Source organism: Dermacentor silvarum, chromosome 11 (assembly GCF_013339745.2).
Source record: "Dermacentor silvarum isolate Dsil-2018 chromosome 11, BIME_Dsil_1.4, whole genome shotgun sequence".
Lineage (NCBI taxonomy): Eukaryota > Metazoa > Arthropoda > Arachnida > Ixodida > Ixodidae > Dermacentor > Dermacentor silvarum.
This window is the reverse complement of record NC_051164.1, coordinates 77365649-77383608: the sequence shown is the minus strand read 5'-3', so window position 1 is coordinate 77383608 and position 17960 is coordinate 77365649. Positions and strand designations below refer to the sequence as shown.

At 49.3% G+C, this 17960-nt stretch overlaps 1 protein-coding gene across 1 annotated transcript in view; it reads left to right on the top strand.

Moving 5' to 3' along the window:
* The window catches only part of LOC119434143 (serine/arginine repetitive matrix protein 1-like), a 124915-nt gene extending 107433 nt beyond the window's left edge, over nt 1-17482 (top strand). Inside the window, exon 12 of the mRNA XM_049659074.1 lies at nt 17191-17482. Within this exon, the coding sequence (XP_049515031.1) occupies nt 17191-17261 (71 nt within the window). The 3' untranslated portion in view covers nt 17262-17482. The remainder of the gene's footprint in view (nt 1-17190) is intronic.
* The last annotated feature ends 478 nt before the right edge of the window (nt 17483-17960 follow it).

The window sequence follows — 17960 nt, the reverse complement described above, 5'->3', positions numbered from 1 at the left end:
CGCTTCAGTCTGTCTCGCCCTACTGAACGCACTGTATCGCGTGATGGAAAGTACGTCTTCGGAGGATGAACTACCTATACCTGCAGCGAAAAAAATTAAGTAAAAATAAAACAAGTAATAGGAAGTAACAACGCAATCGAATGAGAATGTCAAAGTAATTTAAATGAATGTCTCGTGAGCGCGCAGGCTTTCGCCTTCGTCATCTTTAGCGTATGCTAAAGTGACTGTCAACATTTCGTATTAGCAGTTTTAGCCCGTCCCTAATCTTCTTACATTTTACGCGTAGAATATGTAAGTAACGGCAGCATTAGCTGAGCGTGTTATCTGGTTAGACTGTGCGTCACCAGATGTCGCTGCAAGCGTTGTTGCTACTGCACACCTCTCTGGTAAACCTGGTATTCCGCAAACGCGCTAATGCGTTTACGTGTCAGCTAAAGCTCTTTAGTATTGGGTCTCTAGTTCAGTATAATGTGGTTAGTCTCTGCAGTGAAGCGGTTTTCTTTCTGTAGTTACATTCTACGCCGCAAGGCGGCGCCAGGAACTCGGCTGTTCACGCCTGTATCCGGCAACTCGGTAATCCGTAAACTGCTATACGCTTACAGACAAGATAACTTTAGGTTGACCGCGAACTTCCTACCTTTTGCGGATTAACGGGCTACCGGAGGCGTAAACCTGAGTGGTTTTGTTGGTGGGGCCACCTGGTGGCACATAGCTCAACCAGACAAGCACAGAGATATTACTGCAGCGTCAAAGTGTATTGTACTTCGCAGTTGGTGTAAAATTTCGGCAGTTGTTTAATCGAGAACACATTACCTTTTTTTTTAATGTGCTTTTCGGCAAGAACACTAGCGGTTAGACGAAGCTTTACAAGATGTCGCTACGATCGTTGTTGCTGCCGTACTCCTCTCTGATATGCCAGGAAACTGCAAACGGTAAGAATCAGGACTTGTTGCTGGGCTAGTTGGTTCATCTTATTCCGTAGTGTTTAGACGCAACCAAGAACGGGGGAAAAAAAAGATCAGGATAGGAAAGAGCTCTTTCCTGTCCTGATCTTTTTTTTCCCCCGTTCTTGGTTGCGTCTAAACACTATACGGAATAAAACGGTAAGAAACTTGTGGACGAGTTAAAACTTCCTCTTACCGTTACTCGACGTGATGTTTTACTCGCAACTTTTTTTCATAGCGTGGCGCGATATGGATGCGTCTGTGATGGGCGTCGTCGCTTTGAAAGTGTGTCGGAGGTACTTTTCGCTTGGTTACCACTTGAGGCGTCAAGATGGCGTCTATAAGAAACCCCGATTCTCGGCGTCGCCTCATTGTCGGCTCGGCCGAACTACCCTATAGCCGAGCGGTACCGCGTTCGCGGTGCAGGTCGATCCGACTCGCCCACGTGACCATCGCGGCGACGCACGCTGATGGCGTGTCACTCATTACCCTCGTGATCGACCACCGCGGCGGTCTTGTGCTTTTCAGCTTTTGCCGTTCGAGGTCAAGTCAGTCAAGTGCGGTCTATAGTCAGGACCAAATCTCAAGGCCTTAAGGGCTCTGCTGAAGTTTTTAAAGGCTTGTGAATTGTGCGACCGGCTTTGAACGTTGTAGCGCGTAGGGTCGCGTTATTGCGCAAATTTTCTTACTTCAATGTTTTTTTTCCTTCTATCATCTTTTATTCCCTTTGCCCCTTTTCCCAGTACAGGGTAGCAAGCCGGTATTCACACTGGCTAACCTCCTTGTCTTTCTTTCTCTCTCTCTCTCTCTCTCTCTCGGGCAACGAGAGAGCATTGTAGCGCGAACGTGCGGCCATAGATAAGCTGTTGCCGATAATATGTAGATAAGGTGCTGCCATGGATAATCTTGCAGAGATTCACATTCATTGCATGGAGGACACACAGGTCATATAGCCAGACCAGAGCAGTGAAGGTAACAAATTCAGTGGAGGGGCTCGGTGCCGTAGCCTCGTAGTCGGTACTTCAATTTTCCTATTGGAGCACCACTTGTTGTTCCAAGGAAAATTGACATACGGGAAATCAAACGTTGACAACGATTATTTGGCGAAGTTATTTCTAGCAGCAAATTTTCAGAGTGGCACCGCGGTGACGAAAACCGACGTTGGTAAAATGGGAATTACGTAACCATTACGTAACCATGGATCTGCATATTCATTGAAATCTAAACCTTTGTGGCCCTAGCGTGTAATTTCTGTCTAGTACTTTTGCGGACATTTATTAAGCGCTCCTCCGTCATCTGTATACTGTCATCATCATGCGTGTTCCTTTCTTTTTCTTCGGCTTTGAGGGTGCATAGTCAGCTCGGACTGCGCCGTGGTGTCCCTCGCCGTATCTCTCGGGCTAAGATAAGATAAGCCCCAGAGGGTGGAAACTTTTCTTAAGAGTGAATACAATCTTTTTTTTTTTTCAAGAATTTTTGATCAATTCACAGCGTCTTCGCGCGGCACTCTGTAGAGACACCACATTACGAGTAAGTGGTTCTATTGAGTCTGCGTCAACGTGTCTTAGATCAGTAGCTTCCAGCAGTAAGAAAGAGCTATTTCGCAAGAGCCGCTGGACCAATGAAAGACCTTTTCCTTGCGTCCTGATTCTTATCCCCCACGAGGACTATTTCTTTACCTGTGCATTGTCGGTCATCCCCCCCCCCCCCCCCCCCTCTTTTACATTACCGCGGTGTTCACCCGGTTTACTCTTTTCCGTTCAAGTCTTAAAAAGGAACACTTAAGTGGCCGTCTTAGAGGTGTTATGGTTGCTCCTCCTCTTTATTGTCAGCCTTCGAACATTAAACAGAGACATTCTTTTTGTAAACGTTGGTTAAGCGTGTCCAACATAATTTTTTTTTTACAGCCCAGCAATTTTTGTTTTTGATTTGTTCACCCTCGAGGTATCCTCAGGCGTCTACCCGTTTAGGGAAAATCCACAGAACAGCTGCCATCGCTTCGGCGCTCTCTTGTTCGCGATAAAATAGAACGTCACTTTTCACCAGCCGTTTTCATCAAACTCGGCACAAAGCATCTTTTCTTACAGGTAAAAAAAAAAAAAAACTTTTACACGAGGTTTTGCGAGAGGCGAGCAATACATTTCAACTATACTTTTAGTCTTTGTCCGAATAAACTGCTTGGGCAGTGTGCTGCTTTATAAATACGTGTGGTTACCTTGACGGTTTTCATCGCCCTCTTGAGGAGGAACGCATCTGAAAGCTTTGGTCAGACCGGGACAGACAGTACCAAGCTATTGTTTGCGGACCGTCGCGGAATAAAGGACAGCCCGCTCCTGCAAGTTCCTCTTGGCGACGTTCCGTCTTGATCCGGCTCTCTGGACTCATCCTCCGCGAGAACAGGTTAGCGTGCTGTAAATATGTGCGCTTCCCATCCGATTGCGGAGTGGGCAGCTGCTCAAAATCCTTTGAGTGAAGCGCAAGCCGCCGCCTTTCGGAGGCCCCGGCAAAGCTCGTCGCGCGTTTCTCTTTATTGGTGGTCGTTGACGAAAATGTTCACAACTACTCCCTTTTTTATTGTTTCTCACGATGTGCTAAAGTGAGCCTGAATGAAGCGCCGACGGTTTCGCCGGATACTTTAGTCGTTGCATTTTTTTTCTGGAGGTGTAGTGAACTGTTCACGAGCGCGAAAAGAAAGGGGGGGGGGGATTAGAAGGATTAGAAGGCACGCGTACGTCTCTGTTAAGACAACCGTCTAAGCACACAAGCAAACATGAATCCACAAGAGGCTACGGCGTCGTCTACTGTTTCGTATTCTTCCTTGTACTAGCGCTCGAGCTGAAAGATGCTGCGACTATCTACACAGAGAGAGAAAGGCATAGGAAAGACAGGGAGGTTAAGCAGAGGTTATCTCCGGTTGGCTACCCTGTCCCAAGGGAGGGGTAAAGGGAGGCTATAGGTGCGAAAGAGAAAAAAAATTAAAAAGCCCCCCCCCCCCTCCCTCCACACACACACACACACACACAAAACCGAACTGTTTCTGTGGGCACTGTCACGCAGTCCGCGAAGACGTTCCTAGTTTTACACAGTGTCAACGTCCTATCCTATGTCACAGCCTTTGTGAAAAGTTTACGGGCTCCTCGCGCCTTTCACCACATGTGTCCTTCGACTGTGTGCTGCGTTTCCGGCGGCGTACCTGACACTCCAGACGTCTGGATGATGAATATGATAGTTATCGTCATATCAGGATGTTGGAACTTAGGGCTTGCCACAAAAACTCATTTAAAGAGCCCGTAGTCAGTCAGCGTGGCGGTCGGAGGCAACGTAGCTGCAGCTCTACTTCGACGTTTTTTAGTGACGTCGCATTAAGCATACCTCGTGCTTAGCAGCCCAACACCCCTAATGCAGCCCATAATGTGCGCGCGACGCCCGTTATGTGCTTTCTCGTATTTGCTTGACAGCACAAGCTTGCTCGGTAACGTTTCTGTTGTAGCAAGTTGCAAACGATTGAGCGCTTTATTTTAACGCGACAGCTAAAGGCCCCGTGTCGCAGAAAATCCGGCGTCGATGTTCGGCGCCAGCTTCCGCGGCCGAGAAAATCATCCCGAACCACGCCGACAACGCAGGCCGTCCGCGTGGCACAGAGGCGTTAGTCAACTAATTGAATTTCTCAAAGAGTAGGGCGTCAGAAAAATCGAATAGTACGACTTAACCACAGCCTACAGACGTGATAGCGTCGAATTGTAATTTGAATATAGGAGAAAACATAATTCTCCTACGCGGAAACTCGAACACAAGCCCCTTTTCCAGCATTTCTGCCATTCATACAGCCGCGCCCCGGTTAGTTCCTTGTAAAAACACCATCCAGATGGCGCTCGCTCTCTTAGCCAACCGCGCGCGGAGGCGAAGTTGGAGAAAAAAGAAAGCTGCAGTTGCCGGGAAGCCTGCCAAGCTTTTAATGCTATTGCGTTCCACTCTTCAAGGCGAAGCTTAAGCGTCCTCCAAATTTTTTATGATTAGGTAGCCCATTTCTAAAAATAATGCGGACCGCAATGTGAGCAGCGTGTTATGTTGCGAGAGGATCGAGGGCAGCGTTAGGTTGAATCGCTTTAGCTCGCGGTCGTTCTTCAATACAGGTGCAACGCGGGCACTTTAGATCGCGATCGAGCCCGATACACGTCAATGTTTTTTTTTTTTTTTTTTAGGTAGCGATCAAGAATGGTAGCTGTTACACGCTCCAAAGATCCGGTTGCGCTCAGTTGCGCTCAGATGTTGGTTGCGCTCAGTCAGCATTACGGTGCAGACGACAGCCTACGATCGCGATGCACTGGATCCGGATCGCGTAAAATCGTGTTCAAAAGTTCCCGTGTAGAAGCACTCGATCCGGACCGAACTCGACCACGATCCAAAGTGCCTGTGTGACACGGGTGTAAATTTATCACGGTTTTCGACACCTCCGAGATGTCACAGTCGTTGTTTCGCGTGACGCGATGGTAAAATCGTCTATCTCGGTACTTGTGACGCGGGTTCCACGCGAGCTTTTTCACGCTTCTTTTAGTATTCGACGAATCCTTTGCCTGCTTCTTCGTCTTCGTTTTTTTTTTAACTTGCTTGCATTGATATCGCATCGATTCGCTGCGCCTGCGCGAAGCCGCCGCTCCTGCCGACGCTCGGCGGTGGCGCCCTGCGGAGTTACACCCAGGCGAGAGCCTCGATCCTCGACCGACTGCTTGATGACCAGGATAAAATTTCACTCGCGAATGCCTTAAATTGGCGTGAGAATGTAAACAAGCGCGACTTACTTGACTCTGCCGACAACAGCAGTGGTCCATGCTTTTCTCCTCTCTTTTTCTGCCGCTACCTGCTCCGGAAATATGTAAAATTTCACGGCCGAGTGTCGGCCCTTCGTGTTTTCGAGGCTGTTGTGGCAGTAAATGGCAGAATTATGCGGACAAGTGCACGGAAGACACAATCTCGCAGTACGTACTCCCGCTCACAACACACCTACGCAACCGCGCTGCCTGGCGACCTTTTCATTTGCCCCCGCGAGCGGCGTTGTCTAGGATCATCTGTAGCGCCACCAAGCCCAGGTTGAGAAGTCTATAGATGGCAATACTTCCAGGTACGCGTCTTTAGGGGCGAAGCTCCTTAGGGTGTGGGTCGTTCCCTCCTCTGTAGTAGTAGTAGTAGTAGTAGTAGTATGTAGCCACCTCTAGTTTATCAATTGCTCAATAGATGGCGTTGTGTGTCCATAGCCACCTGTAGTTTTATGAAGTGTTCACTAGATTGGCGTAAGTTCGTAGCTCTGGTTGGCATCGAGACCGCTATGTATGTATGTATACGCATATATACATATATATGTATAATATAACCGGAAGCCGACTTCCGTTTCCACTTCCGGTTCCGGAAGCCAGCTTCCGGAGAACGCTTCCGGCGTTTTTCTCTCTCGTCCGTGGCTAGGTGCGCTGCGGTGCAAAGGGCGTTCGTTCCCGACGCGCGCTCTCTTTCTCGTCCGTAGCTAGGGGCGCTGCATTGCACAAGGGCGTTCGTTCCCGACGCGCGCTCTCTTTATCTCTCGTCCGTAGCTGTGGTTTACCCGAATGATCCCCCGGTGCTTCGCCCACTTATCATCATTCACTTCGTGGATATGCTGTGATTTTTTTTGTGTTGGTGCGCGAGCACACGTGGGTGTGGGTGCAAGAGCATGCGCGCACCCACACCCACCTTCAGTAGCAGCCGCTGGATGAGCGATGAACCATGCTTGCGCGACCCAATTACAGCAGAGGAACGAAAGATTCTGGGGTTTTACGTGCCAAACTCACCATCTGATTATGAGGCCCGCCGTAGTGGCGGACTCCGGAATAATTCTGACCACCTGGGGTTCTTTAACTCTTTCCGTACCGCGCCCATTGGGCATGGTTAGCCCTCTAGCGATGGTTTGAAACGCCGCTTTCGAGACCTTCCGCGCTTCTCACGGACATACTGCGCTATCGGACGTGAAGGAGGAGAACTGTATTTTAGCTTTCTAAGCAGTTCGCTTTTTCCCGCGAGGCGGTGATTTTTAAACGCGCTCCGAAGCTTCGCGATCGTCGAAGGAGAATGAAAAAATGACCGCCCGCTATCGATGGTTTGAAACGGCGCTTTCGAGACCTTCCGCACTGCTCACGGACACACTGCGCCATCGGACGTGAATGAGGAGAAACTATATTTTTGTTTTCTGAGAAGTTCGCTTTTTTTCCCGCGAAGCGGTGATATTTAAACGCTCTCCGAAGTTTCGCGATCGTCAAAAGCAGAACGCAAAAATGTCCGGCTCTGGAAACGGCGCGCGCGCTTCGGGAGATCGCCAATATCGCGATTCCGCTGCCTCTGAAGCTGATATTATCGATGCATCGAATAGCAGCGAGTCAATGAACGCTGACTTTTCATCGGACTTTGAGTTTGAAAGCGACGACGACGCAAACCAGCCCTGAACATCGGTGGCCGCAGCCCGGCACGCCCAACTGTGGTGCTTGCAGTTAAATTTTTGTAGCGGAATACCTGTATAATTAAAAATTTAGATTTTATCGGAGATAGTGCCTAATAGACGGTAATACATTTTCTATATCTCAAAATTTTTGTGAATTTTTTTCTAGAAGTTACAAGCGTGTCTTTACAAACTTTGTTCAGTTTTGTCGCACAATCTTGATTTTAACAATTTATATCTTTTTTATGACATACATCTCGGTAATAAAACTTTTATGCGTGAAAAGTGCATTCATCTTGCTTTCTCTTTATGTATTACATAAATATTGAGTGCAGTAGTTCCTTCAGAAAAAAAAAAAACATCTGCCGTAACATACAAAAAACACATTTTCCCCATGGTAGGGAAAGAGTTGACGTGCCAATGCACGGGACACGGGCGTTAGTCCAGCAGCACAAGGACGACGGTTTAATTGGGCTGGATGTTTACGGTGTAGTCGCGCCAGTATTCCGGTAAAGACTACATTCGGAACCTAAAATAAACAAGAGGGCAGACCCTCTCTTATCGAGGAAGAACAAAAATTTATGAGAAAGTGAGGTGCTACGTGTAAGGCCCTAAGTACAGGCTCCCACAGGCGGTTCGCGTAAGGTCTTGCTTGATGTGGGCCTCCAGGTACACTTACGTCATATACTTATGGCATACCAACCGGCCCAGTTAGCTATACGTTAGTGAAGTACATCTCCAGGTACACTTGGCTTTTCAGGAGCTTAGCGGTGGTCAGCCACTCCGGCGAGAGGATAGCCTATATCGAAGAGGAGCTGAAGCGAGCAGACAGCCCAACACATCTATTCACACGTAGTGTTTTGCAAACTCTATGCACGCGCTCTTATCTTGTTTTTCACTATCCGTAACGTGGAAGCTGTCGCGGGACCTTCGTATCGCGCTTTAGCGAGTGGCGCAGTTTGTTTTCCCCCGGCGCTATCAAGGTTCCTCTTCTTGAGCGCCCACTTCCTTCCCGACCGAGCAGCGCAACCTTCCACAACAGCGATCCGAAGTGCGCCAGCCTGCATGGCGGCTGATGATGAGGCTTCGCCGGCTTTCACGTGTTAGGAAGCGCTTCCCGTTGACTCATCTTTCGGGCGTCTGCGCTGCGGCCGTGCCCGACGTTCGAAGCGCGTTGTTGACTCATCGCGTCAATGCGCGATGTACTAGGACGCAGCAACGCGACGAGCAGTCGCGACACCGAGCAGAATACGTGACGAGCGCGTGGTAAGCGTTCAATTGAACCGCGAATGCGACGGAAAGAGAATGTTTCGCGCGCGATTACTCGAAAAGTGCGATGTTGCTACGCGGACGTCACGAAGTAGGTAGGTGGGTAGTAAACTTTATTGAGGTCCTGAAGTAAAGAAAAAAAAAATACTGAGTGGCGATTTAGCGGTAAAAGTGAGGGAAATACGTTAGGCTTTTGCAACGCACCACATTGAGGTCCCAGATCCCCGTTTTAAACCGCGTTCACCGCATTGCAAAGTGTTCAACACACCAACACACACACGCGCGCGCGCACGCGTTTTTTCCGCTTTGACACTTCTAATGCAAATGCATTCAATGATAGAAGGAAGCGTCATGTGATAGCCTTAAAGTGCACCCGAAAGGAGAAAAGAGAATCCAGGGGTATGCCGGGAATTCTACTAGAAGCGCATGATTGTTTACCATGATAGGCAAGCACCATGTTTACCATGATAGGCGTCTGGCGGTGCCCCGCGTTACACGACGGCGACGATGTCACGTCGACCAAATGGGAGGCTGTCCTAAGCAGCCCCGATCTTGAAGCACAGCTATGGGCTGTCCATCGGGCCCGCGACGCAGCAGAGAGGCTCGGCCTTTCTGTGCCGACGTGGGAGCGGCCCGCTACGTGCTGACGCGCGTTCCGACGGACAATAATAAAGTTTTACCATACCATACCATAGGCAAGCAATGTGCCGCACGCCCGACCTCGGCGCACTCTTTTCGTCTGTGCTCACGCGAGTTCCACTAGGCCGTCTTTCAATGCGTTTAGCATTCCTCGCGTTCTTCGGTCATATTTAGTCTATCTACCCTCTTACGCCGACCCAGCGGCCCAAGTTGTCTACCAACTTCGGTCACACGGAATTTGCTCGTGGTGGTGATGCTGTCGCGGTCATTCCAGCGTCGTCATTCCAGCTTCGTGAGACGTGACTCGTCAAACGGTCGTCGTCGCGCTATCGTTGTCTTACAGTCGTCGTGCATTCGTTGTCACGCTGTCGCCGTCGTGTCGTCGCCGTGATTCCAACTTCGTCATCCGGTTGCCATCTTCCGGTTGTCGTTATATACTGTAGTTTTCGTTTCAGGATCGCCGTGTCATTGCCGTCACTGTTGACGTCATACCGCCTCTGTCGCTCCATCGACGTCATTCTCTATTCGTCATTCAATCGTGGTCACTCTGCGTCGTCGTCTTTGATTCGTTGTCGTCTTGCCGTCATCTTCATGGCCAACCTTGGCAAGCGAGCGCCGTGGCAAAGTGGGTCGATACCGGATATAGTGTATGTCGCACACAGCCGAAGCAACTGACGTCTCTGATTGCATCTATGAAATGGACCTGCATGCTTATATTTAGCTCTATTGTAACGTTATGCCTAAGACCTAAGAGCAAGAAAATGAAAGTACAGACCTGAAATAAACGTGATTCATCGACATGCTTTGGTCGCTACATTGCCTGAATACTAATTGTATTACTGCCGACAATCGTCGTAAGACTGGTTATGCCGTAATTTTTATTGCGATAGCAATTATATGGACACTTGAACCGGATTTCTGCCGTCGGCGTCGGCGTCGTCGTCGCCGTCGCCGTCGCCGTGAGGTTCCCTATAGATAAAATCTTCGCCGCGCGCCGTATGCCCGAGAGGAAGCGTGCGGAGACGCGCGCTATCACGGAGAGCGAACGCACCCACGCGCAAGCAAGGAAGCAGGAAGCCAGCGCCGGAGGGAGCAAGGGGGGGTGGGGGGGGGGGGGGGGGGGCGCACTTCTCTGCCAACAACCGCGCTCGTCGCTCGCTCGCACCGTCTCTTATCTCCACACGGCTCTGACATTTAAGTGCATTCGCCGCTCAGTTTCCGTTGAAGCGATAGACCGCACGTACCTTCGCCCGCTGCGGCGTATGCTTGCTGCCAGCGTTTTGACAGTCGTTGTCTGCTGTCATTCAGTGTGATCTCTTCGTGTTTGTGCGCGCTCACACCACGCTTGTTCATTCAGTTCGTAATAGTCGGGCCACATTTTCCAACGCACGCTACACACGCAATGCTGCCCGGATCGGCAGTGCAGCGCTACAGGTGTGTCCCTTCGCACGCGCTGCCCACGGGAAGCGCTTCTCATCAACACCACCGTTTCACACGCGCCTTCTCGTGGTCATCGAGTCTCTCTTCATGTCGGTCTACTTACGCCGCAGCACACCTGCTTACTTAATCAGCTCATGTTTACTACAATTCATATTGCTACCAAAGCCGCTCACCTTACTTCGTATGACATTGCTGTGTTGCTATCGCATTCATTGCTTCGCCCTTAAGGCGAAACTGTGACATTGTTTTTTTTCATTCTCCGGCTAGGTAAAATTCCCAGCGTGCAGCGCGCTGAACAGCCAGCGGTAAAGCAGAAGAAAGTGGCTTCAGGGGAGGTTTACTTGTGAACGCTAGTCGCGCTCCCTCGCAATCTTTCTGTCTGAGTTTAAGCAGCATCACAAGCACCATTACGTGACTGGAACCGCAACGTCGCACAATGGGTCCAAAGTTTTAATTGCGGAGCAGCGGCGTGACTAAATCACGAATGCAGTGGGTAGCAGGCTGTTCACTTGTCGCCTTCCCTATTCGAGTGCACGGCGTTCTCGGTTTCTACTCTAGATACTTTGAGATTCCGCCATGTTGATATTTGGAGCCAATCACAGAGGCCGTGGCAGCCTTGCGAGCCAATCGGAGCGGAGCGAGATGACGAATTCGACAATAAGGTGGAATATGAGAGCGTCCAGAATTCACTTGTGTTACGTCATGGCTTGGGGTGGTAATGCAATGGGTTAGCGGGGTTGTGTTGGTCTTTGCACCGGCGATTCGTGTTCGGTAACGTTTCGGACCTTGTATCAGTTGCTGTCTTGTTGCGATAGGGTGGAGCAAGCAGTGAGAGAAAGAGAGGACGCAAAGATAGAAAAGGCATGGAGGTCAACCAGACGAGCGTCCGGTTTGCTACCCTACGATTGGTGTAATGCAAAGGATGATTGAAAGAGAAAGAAAAAAGGGGGGGGGGGGAGGGGAATGACCACTGCGTGCACCTGGGAACGTACACAAGAATACTATAGACGGTCACTCAGGTCGGAAGAGCTTCTAGCTTTTCTTTCATTTTCGCCATTCACCTAATTTCATAGTCCGATCCGGCATTGTCCGTTGATCTCCCGTATAAAGGGATGTGGCTGCGGACACAATCGTCATTAGCGTCAAGGAGGGCAGCAAATTCTGCCGCCTTAGATGTCGTCATATGTGAGACACCTTAAACGTATGTAGTTGTGACCTTTGTCGCTGGAGCCACCAAAGCTGCTGCTGAGCTGGTAGGGACGGTCGAATCGTCGGTATAAATAAATGCTCGCGGTCTCGGTATGTCTGGTCCGCAGTGACAACAGCGTCAGCTGCTATTAATGAAGTTTTAGGAGTTGCCGCGCGGTCATGCTTGGTTCTCTTTCGCATTTGGCCACGCGGATAGCTTGTTTTCCCACATTGCTGCTCGGTATTCCCTGTTTTCAGTGACGAGACGTACCCCGGTGAACAGGCAGATAGTGTCTGTTCTCTCAGTCGCAAAGACAGGCCAGTACATAACTTTTCAAGTCGTTTATTATTTTCACTGGTACCTTGTGAAGATAAAAATCGTGTCTCTTTCTTCTTCTCTTTTAATACCGCTGTTATAGGCTGAAAAGAACATCTTTGTGGACGTGGTCAAAGTAACCTTGTCCAATAGTTTGTTATGGTAGAAACAACTTTTTCCCTTGCCTCTAATGCCTAAGCACAAATATAAAGATGCAATATCGAGGTGTGGATTGGCGTGTTGACGCCGCAACGTCTTTTTTCATTTTATCTCGTGGTACTCGAAACGCACTTTATGGGGGGCCTTCTTTGTCGTCGTCGACGATGCAACGTTCTAGTTCAAACCATAGTATCAATTTTCTCGAAATCTTGGGGAAACAGCGCAATCAAATCATTTCCATAGAGTTCTCCGTGCATCAGACTTCGTATCAGGAATTGTTATCTTGAGTAATCGCTTGTGACCTCAGAAGGATATAAACGGACGGGCTTGTTTTGAAGTAGTCAAAAGCAGGGGTAATATACGGGGCGATCACTTTTAAATCTTACAGAATTTAAAAAAATCGCCTGTGGCAGATAGCGTAATTCTAATCATTTAGCTGAATTATTAAAAGAGGCGGACATTAGTTGCACGAGAAAGGAAACACATGTTCCACTAATTTCTTAAAGTTTACTAATTTTCTTGGTATCGGGTGAAAACAGACTCCGATGACGCCTGGTCGACGAAAAACGTCACCCACATGCATGGTCTTCGAAAGCCGTTGGCTTTGCCAAAATGTAGCGTTCATAACTAGAACGGCGATGCAAAAGACGTAATCTCAGTGAGACGGGTGTCGTCTGCCATTTAAACTCAGTTCTTCATCCTCACTTCTCCCCTAGCCGACCTCTTCGTATTCTTTCATGCATTCAGTGCAGGCCACTTCAATTAACTTATTTAATTACTTTACGCCTCATATTGCAATTTACAAATTGTCGGTGAGCTTTCAAGGCGTACCCGTTTGGAAGTAATGTCCAGGGCGGCACCACTTTCGAAATATGCGCCATCAAACTCGCTTTAAAAATGCACTGTTGTCTTACTTATTTTTTTTATTAACAAAACGATCTTTTAGGCATTGACGCACAAAGGTAACTGGAACAGCCATGTTTTTCATCCCACACTTTGAAAATTAAAATATCTAAACTGCTGTCATCCTAGAAATTCATTCCAAGTGGATAGCCTTGTAATTTCACCTGCTACAATTCGTACATTGCAATATGTGCCGTAAAATATTTGTTAAAAAGGTTAATTAGGGGAATTTTCTCTGATTAGTTTTCTGTATGTTTCGATTTCTCGGTGAAGTAATGTCCCCCTCTTTGAGTAATCCAGCTCAAGGACTAGAATTATGCTTTGTGCCTCAGGCGATTTTTTTCAATTCTGTAATAAGTGATAACCTTGTATGTTTCTCTGAAAAGTCTTAAAGACTCTGTTCACTCGAATAAAACAAATTTTGTACATAATGTTCTCGTACTCCTCTTGGTTGATAGCTGAACTGGCTAAATGAAAAAAAAAAAAAGTACTTGGTTTAACATTCCTAAGCTGCGCATTGGGCTATCAAGGAAGCCATTTTGAAGGACGACTGGTTAATTTGGACCACCGCGGGTTCTTTAACGTGCGCCGAACTGGCGGTACTAGAGCGCTTTTGCTATCCGCTGCCATTGGAACGCGGCCGTCGTGGTCGGGACTCGAACCCACGACCACGTCAGGCACGGCAGCAGAACGCCACAGTCACTGACCTGCCACGATGACTGACCTCAGAGTTGGGTGAACATGCCTTGAGGAACAACGGCAGTAAGGTAGTAGCTTCGAGCAGTTTATTATGACACTACCTTGCACTTGGAAGCGGTAGTGATAGCTATCTAATTAGCTCTAGGTGTTCCGATAGGCCTGATTAGGCGTGCAAACTTTTGCGTTCGAGCATGGAACCGCCGAAATATCATTGGTATGCTCAGCGATAGCTTTCCGGTTGCCCGTCGGTGTTTTTCACATTTTCCTTGGACTGTGGGGTACCTCCTCCTACGTGCGTGGCATCATCGCCTGCGCCAGCCTATCATGTGCCTCCCTTCTCCTTCTATGCGCGCATGCGCTTCCATCCGCGCTCTCTACTCGCCTCCTACTCGCTCTTGTTAGCCAAACCGGATTGTTCCCTTCTGGTTAACCTCCCCGCCTTTTCACTTTCTTGGCATTAGAGGCCTTCACGCGAAAATCGATGACTGAATACCCTGTGTCTATTAATGGCCAGCCTATCTTGTACAAGAGAACCCATCGATATTTAGGGATCATTGTCGAACGCGAACTCTCCTGGAGCCCCCACGTATCCTACCTAAGGGACTCCTCTCGATCAGTTACCTTTTCAAAGCGATCACCGGAATAGCATGGGGATTCCATGCGCTCTTCATGGATTTCTTGCTTTACATCACTGCGGTGTTGTCAAGCGCCCGGAGGACAAACCTCACAGTGCTTGAGAGCATCTCAAGCACTTAGAACTTGTCTTGGTCTGCAGCGATGCGCTTCAACAGCCGCAACAATTGCCATCGCCAGGAAACATCCCATCAGTATACGTATGTCGCCACTTCGAAATCATCTTCGACACCTTTCCCGACTACAGTCTCAACGCCTTGCTTCTCTCTCGGAAAGTAGACCAGATGCAACTTTTTCGGACATTGTAATCACCTACCGATGCTCTCTTCCATCAGACTTCACGCCTGCAGCAAGATCACCATGTCCTTGGTGGTGTCTCCGGCAGCCACAAGTGCGGCTTTCCATTCCAGGAGTTGCAAAGAAGTCCGACTTGCCTACTTGTGCCCTGAACCAAGCCGCTTTAAATCTACTGCGTGATTCCTACTCCAATCGAATTCACATTTATACAGATGGCTCTTCGACTCTGACCAGCTCTACTGGTGCGCTAGTTATTCCGTCGCAATCATTCTGCAAGAAGTTCAAGGTCAGCGCCGTCACAGCATCGATAGGGTCTGAACTTGCCGGCCTCCGTAGCGCAGTGCTTTATGTGCACCAACAGTCACCAAATCAATGGGCGACAATTCTGTGACTCAAAGGTCAGCCCTACAGTCACTCTTATCAGTTCTGCGCCGCAGCCCACGTGAACAATGTGTAGCAGAGATGCGATTACGCTACCATCAAGCCACGGCATTGTATTTCAGTGGCTACCTGGGCACTGCAACATCAATGGAAATGAATGTGCCGACAAAGCTGCCCGTGAGGCATATGAAGAATGTGAAAGAATCTCGATACCATTATTGAGAACGGATGCAGCGCGGCATCTCAGCGGTCTTGCCCATATTATAACTCTAAAGGCTTATTCACACTAGGCAGACACGACACCGATTTTGGTCTGCCGACTGTTGGCGACAGCAGTTTACAGGACGGAAAGCGCTGTGGCCAACGGTTTAAAGGAAGGAAAACGCTGTCGCCAACAGTCGGCAGGCCAAACGGGGTGTCGTGTTGGCCTAGTGTGAATGAGCCTTAAGAAAATGGAATACACCGGAGTTTACCAACCGGCGCCTATGTTCCATGGACCCACAGATACAATTACATTTACCCCGGGTTTACTGTGCCGCCTGCGAATAGGCGTTTCTTTTACAAACGCCTATTCATTCCTAATTGGAATGGCGGACAGTGCCAATTTCATCACATGTGGCGTTGAAGAAACCACCAGACATCTCTTATGTGACTGCCGCAGATACGAAGATGAGAGGGGTGCCCTTCGGACGGCTTTGGGGCGCTTAGATGACAGGCCTTTTACGGAGGAGAAGATCTTGGGCCCGTGGCCTCGTGCGTCGGCTATGTGCAAGGCTACAAAGGCGCTGCTGCGTTTTTATGTGCGAAGCACCTTATGCGCTCGGGCTGTCGGCGTCTCCCGTCGTAATCGTCTTCGTCGTAGTCACGATAAGCAAGCCGCTCGTGCTCGAGCTCGGAACACGCTCGTGCCACTGCTCCCGCGTTCGTCGTCGTCGTCGTCTTCCACAGCTGGCGGCGTTGCCGCTCATCATTACAACGTAGAATTTCACTTCTCTTCGGTACTCGTAATGAGAAGGCCGCGTTTACGGGGTTATGAGATATTGCTTAAGGCAGTATGAGCCCATTAGCGGTGCATCACTGCATGCTTCGCACCTCCCCAGGTTTCACGTTAGTGGAGCTGCATTTCGCTGAATGGGTCATTCGATCACCTGAAGAAGAAGAACGTAAACTTTATTATCAAGTCAATGAGATTGGAGTCCGGCGTAATTTTAGTGGGTCTGGGCACCCGTCCAGACCCACTGTCCTGTATGACCACCTGTGAGTACCTCAGCGATGAACGCTTGACTGTGTAACTGTGCATGGTGTAACTTCTCTCTTCCTTCCCCTCTTTCAATCCCTTTCCCCCTTCCCCACAGCAGGGTAGCCTACCGGACTCAGCCTGGTTAACCTCCCTGCCTTTCCCCTATGACCGCTTCCTCTGTCTGTCTTTGTCTCTCTTTCTCGCTCTACTTTGTAAGACCCGGTGAACCCGGTGAACTAGCCCCCTCCCCCTCTTCCCGGCCCCAAAAAAAAAAAAAAAAACTGTCCCTTTGATTATTAAGGCAAAAGCCTTGTATGTCTCATTGGGGAGTTGATTGAGCAAACACGCGTCGGCGACACGAAATGTACAAAAAGGCTACGAACCCTCGACCTTTGGAATTAAGAGGGATGGCTAAGCGAAGTACACATAGCGAATTAAGGGCGCTCGCTAAGCGAATTAAGAGGTATGACTAAGCGAATTAAGGGGGATGTGTCCGTCTTTAATGCTTCGGCCTTTCGCCTTCGAGTCGTCTTAGGGATAACATAAGAGACCCTGTGAGTTTTCGAAAGCCTTTCTTTGACTGGGCTCAACTGCTGCGTGCCATGTCCTTTCGTTCGTGCAGGAGGAGTTCATCACGGTGATGGAGCCGGCGGGATGGCGTGCGGCGCGGCGGTGCTTCAGCCCCAGCCCTGACTACATCGACCCTTTGCCCCTCCAGTACCAGCCGCACCTGCGCGCTCCGGTGCCGCGGCCGATGTACACGAACCGCGGGCACCCGTCTGCCGGACGTTACAGAATGGAGGGAGCGTGGCGGTTCTCGGGAAGGAGAATGTTTTAAATTTGAAAAAAGAAATAGAGGAGGGGAGGGGGCGCCAGCAAGCAGTGGCACAGTCTGGTTAATAAAGACACGGCCTTACTTACATGTTCTTAACGCACGCCGTTTTCCTTCAGCGACGACCTTCTGGATTGCAGCAGGTTGCAGTACTGACAGCCCGCCAACGTTCTTCGTCAACAGTCCTCGCCGGAGACGCGGCCATGGTAGCTAGGTTGGCTTGCGATCGAACTTGGGTCCTCTAGCACAACACCCTGGTGCTCTGATAACGTCTGATAACTTCTGATAAGGTGAACAGATTCTACTTGTTAAGCGCATGATGTCGTTAAACGCCAGGGGACGTATTCTCGGAAGGTTACTTTCAGTAAGATTGTGATACTATTCGGTGATATTACTTTCGCTGCGAGCTTATTTGCCGGTTAAGCACTACGCCACGCGAAAACGATAGTGTCGCCAAAAGTGATTGTCTCCGAGAAACCGTCCCCAGTATGTGCTCCGAAATTCTGGTGACCTTCTCGTGGAAAGCGAGCACGCGGACTACACAATGCTCGGAGGAATAC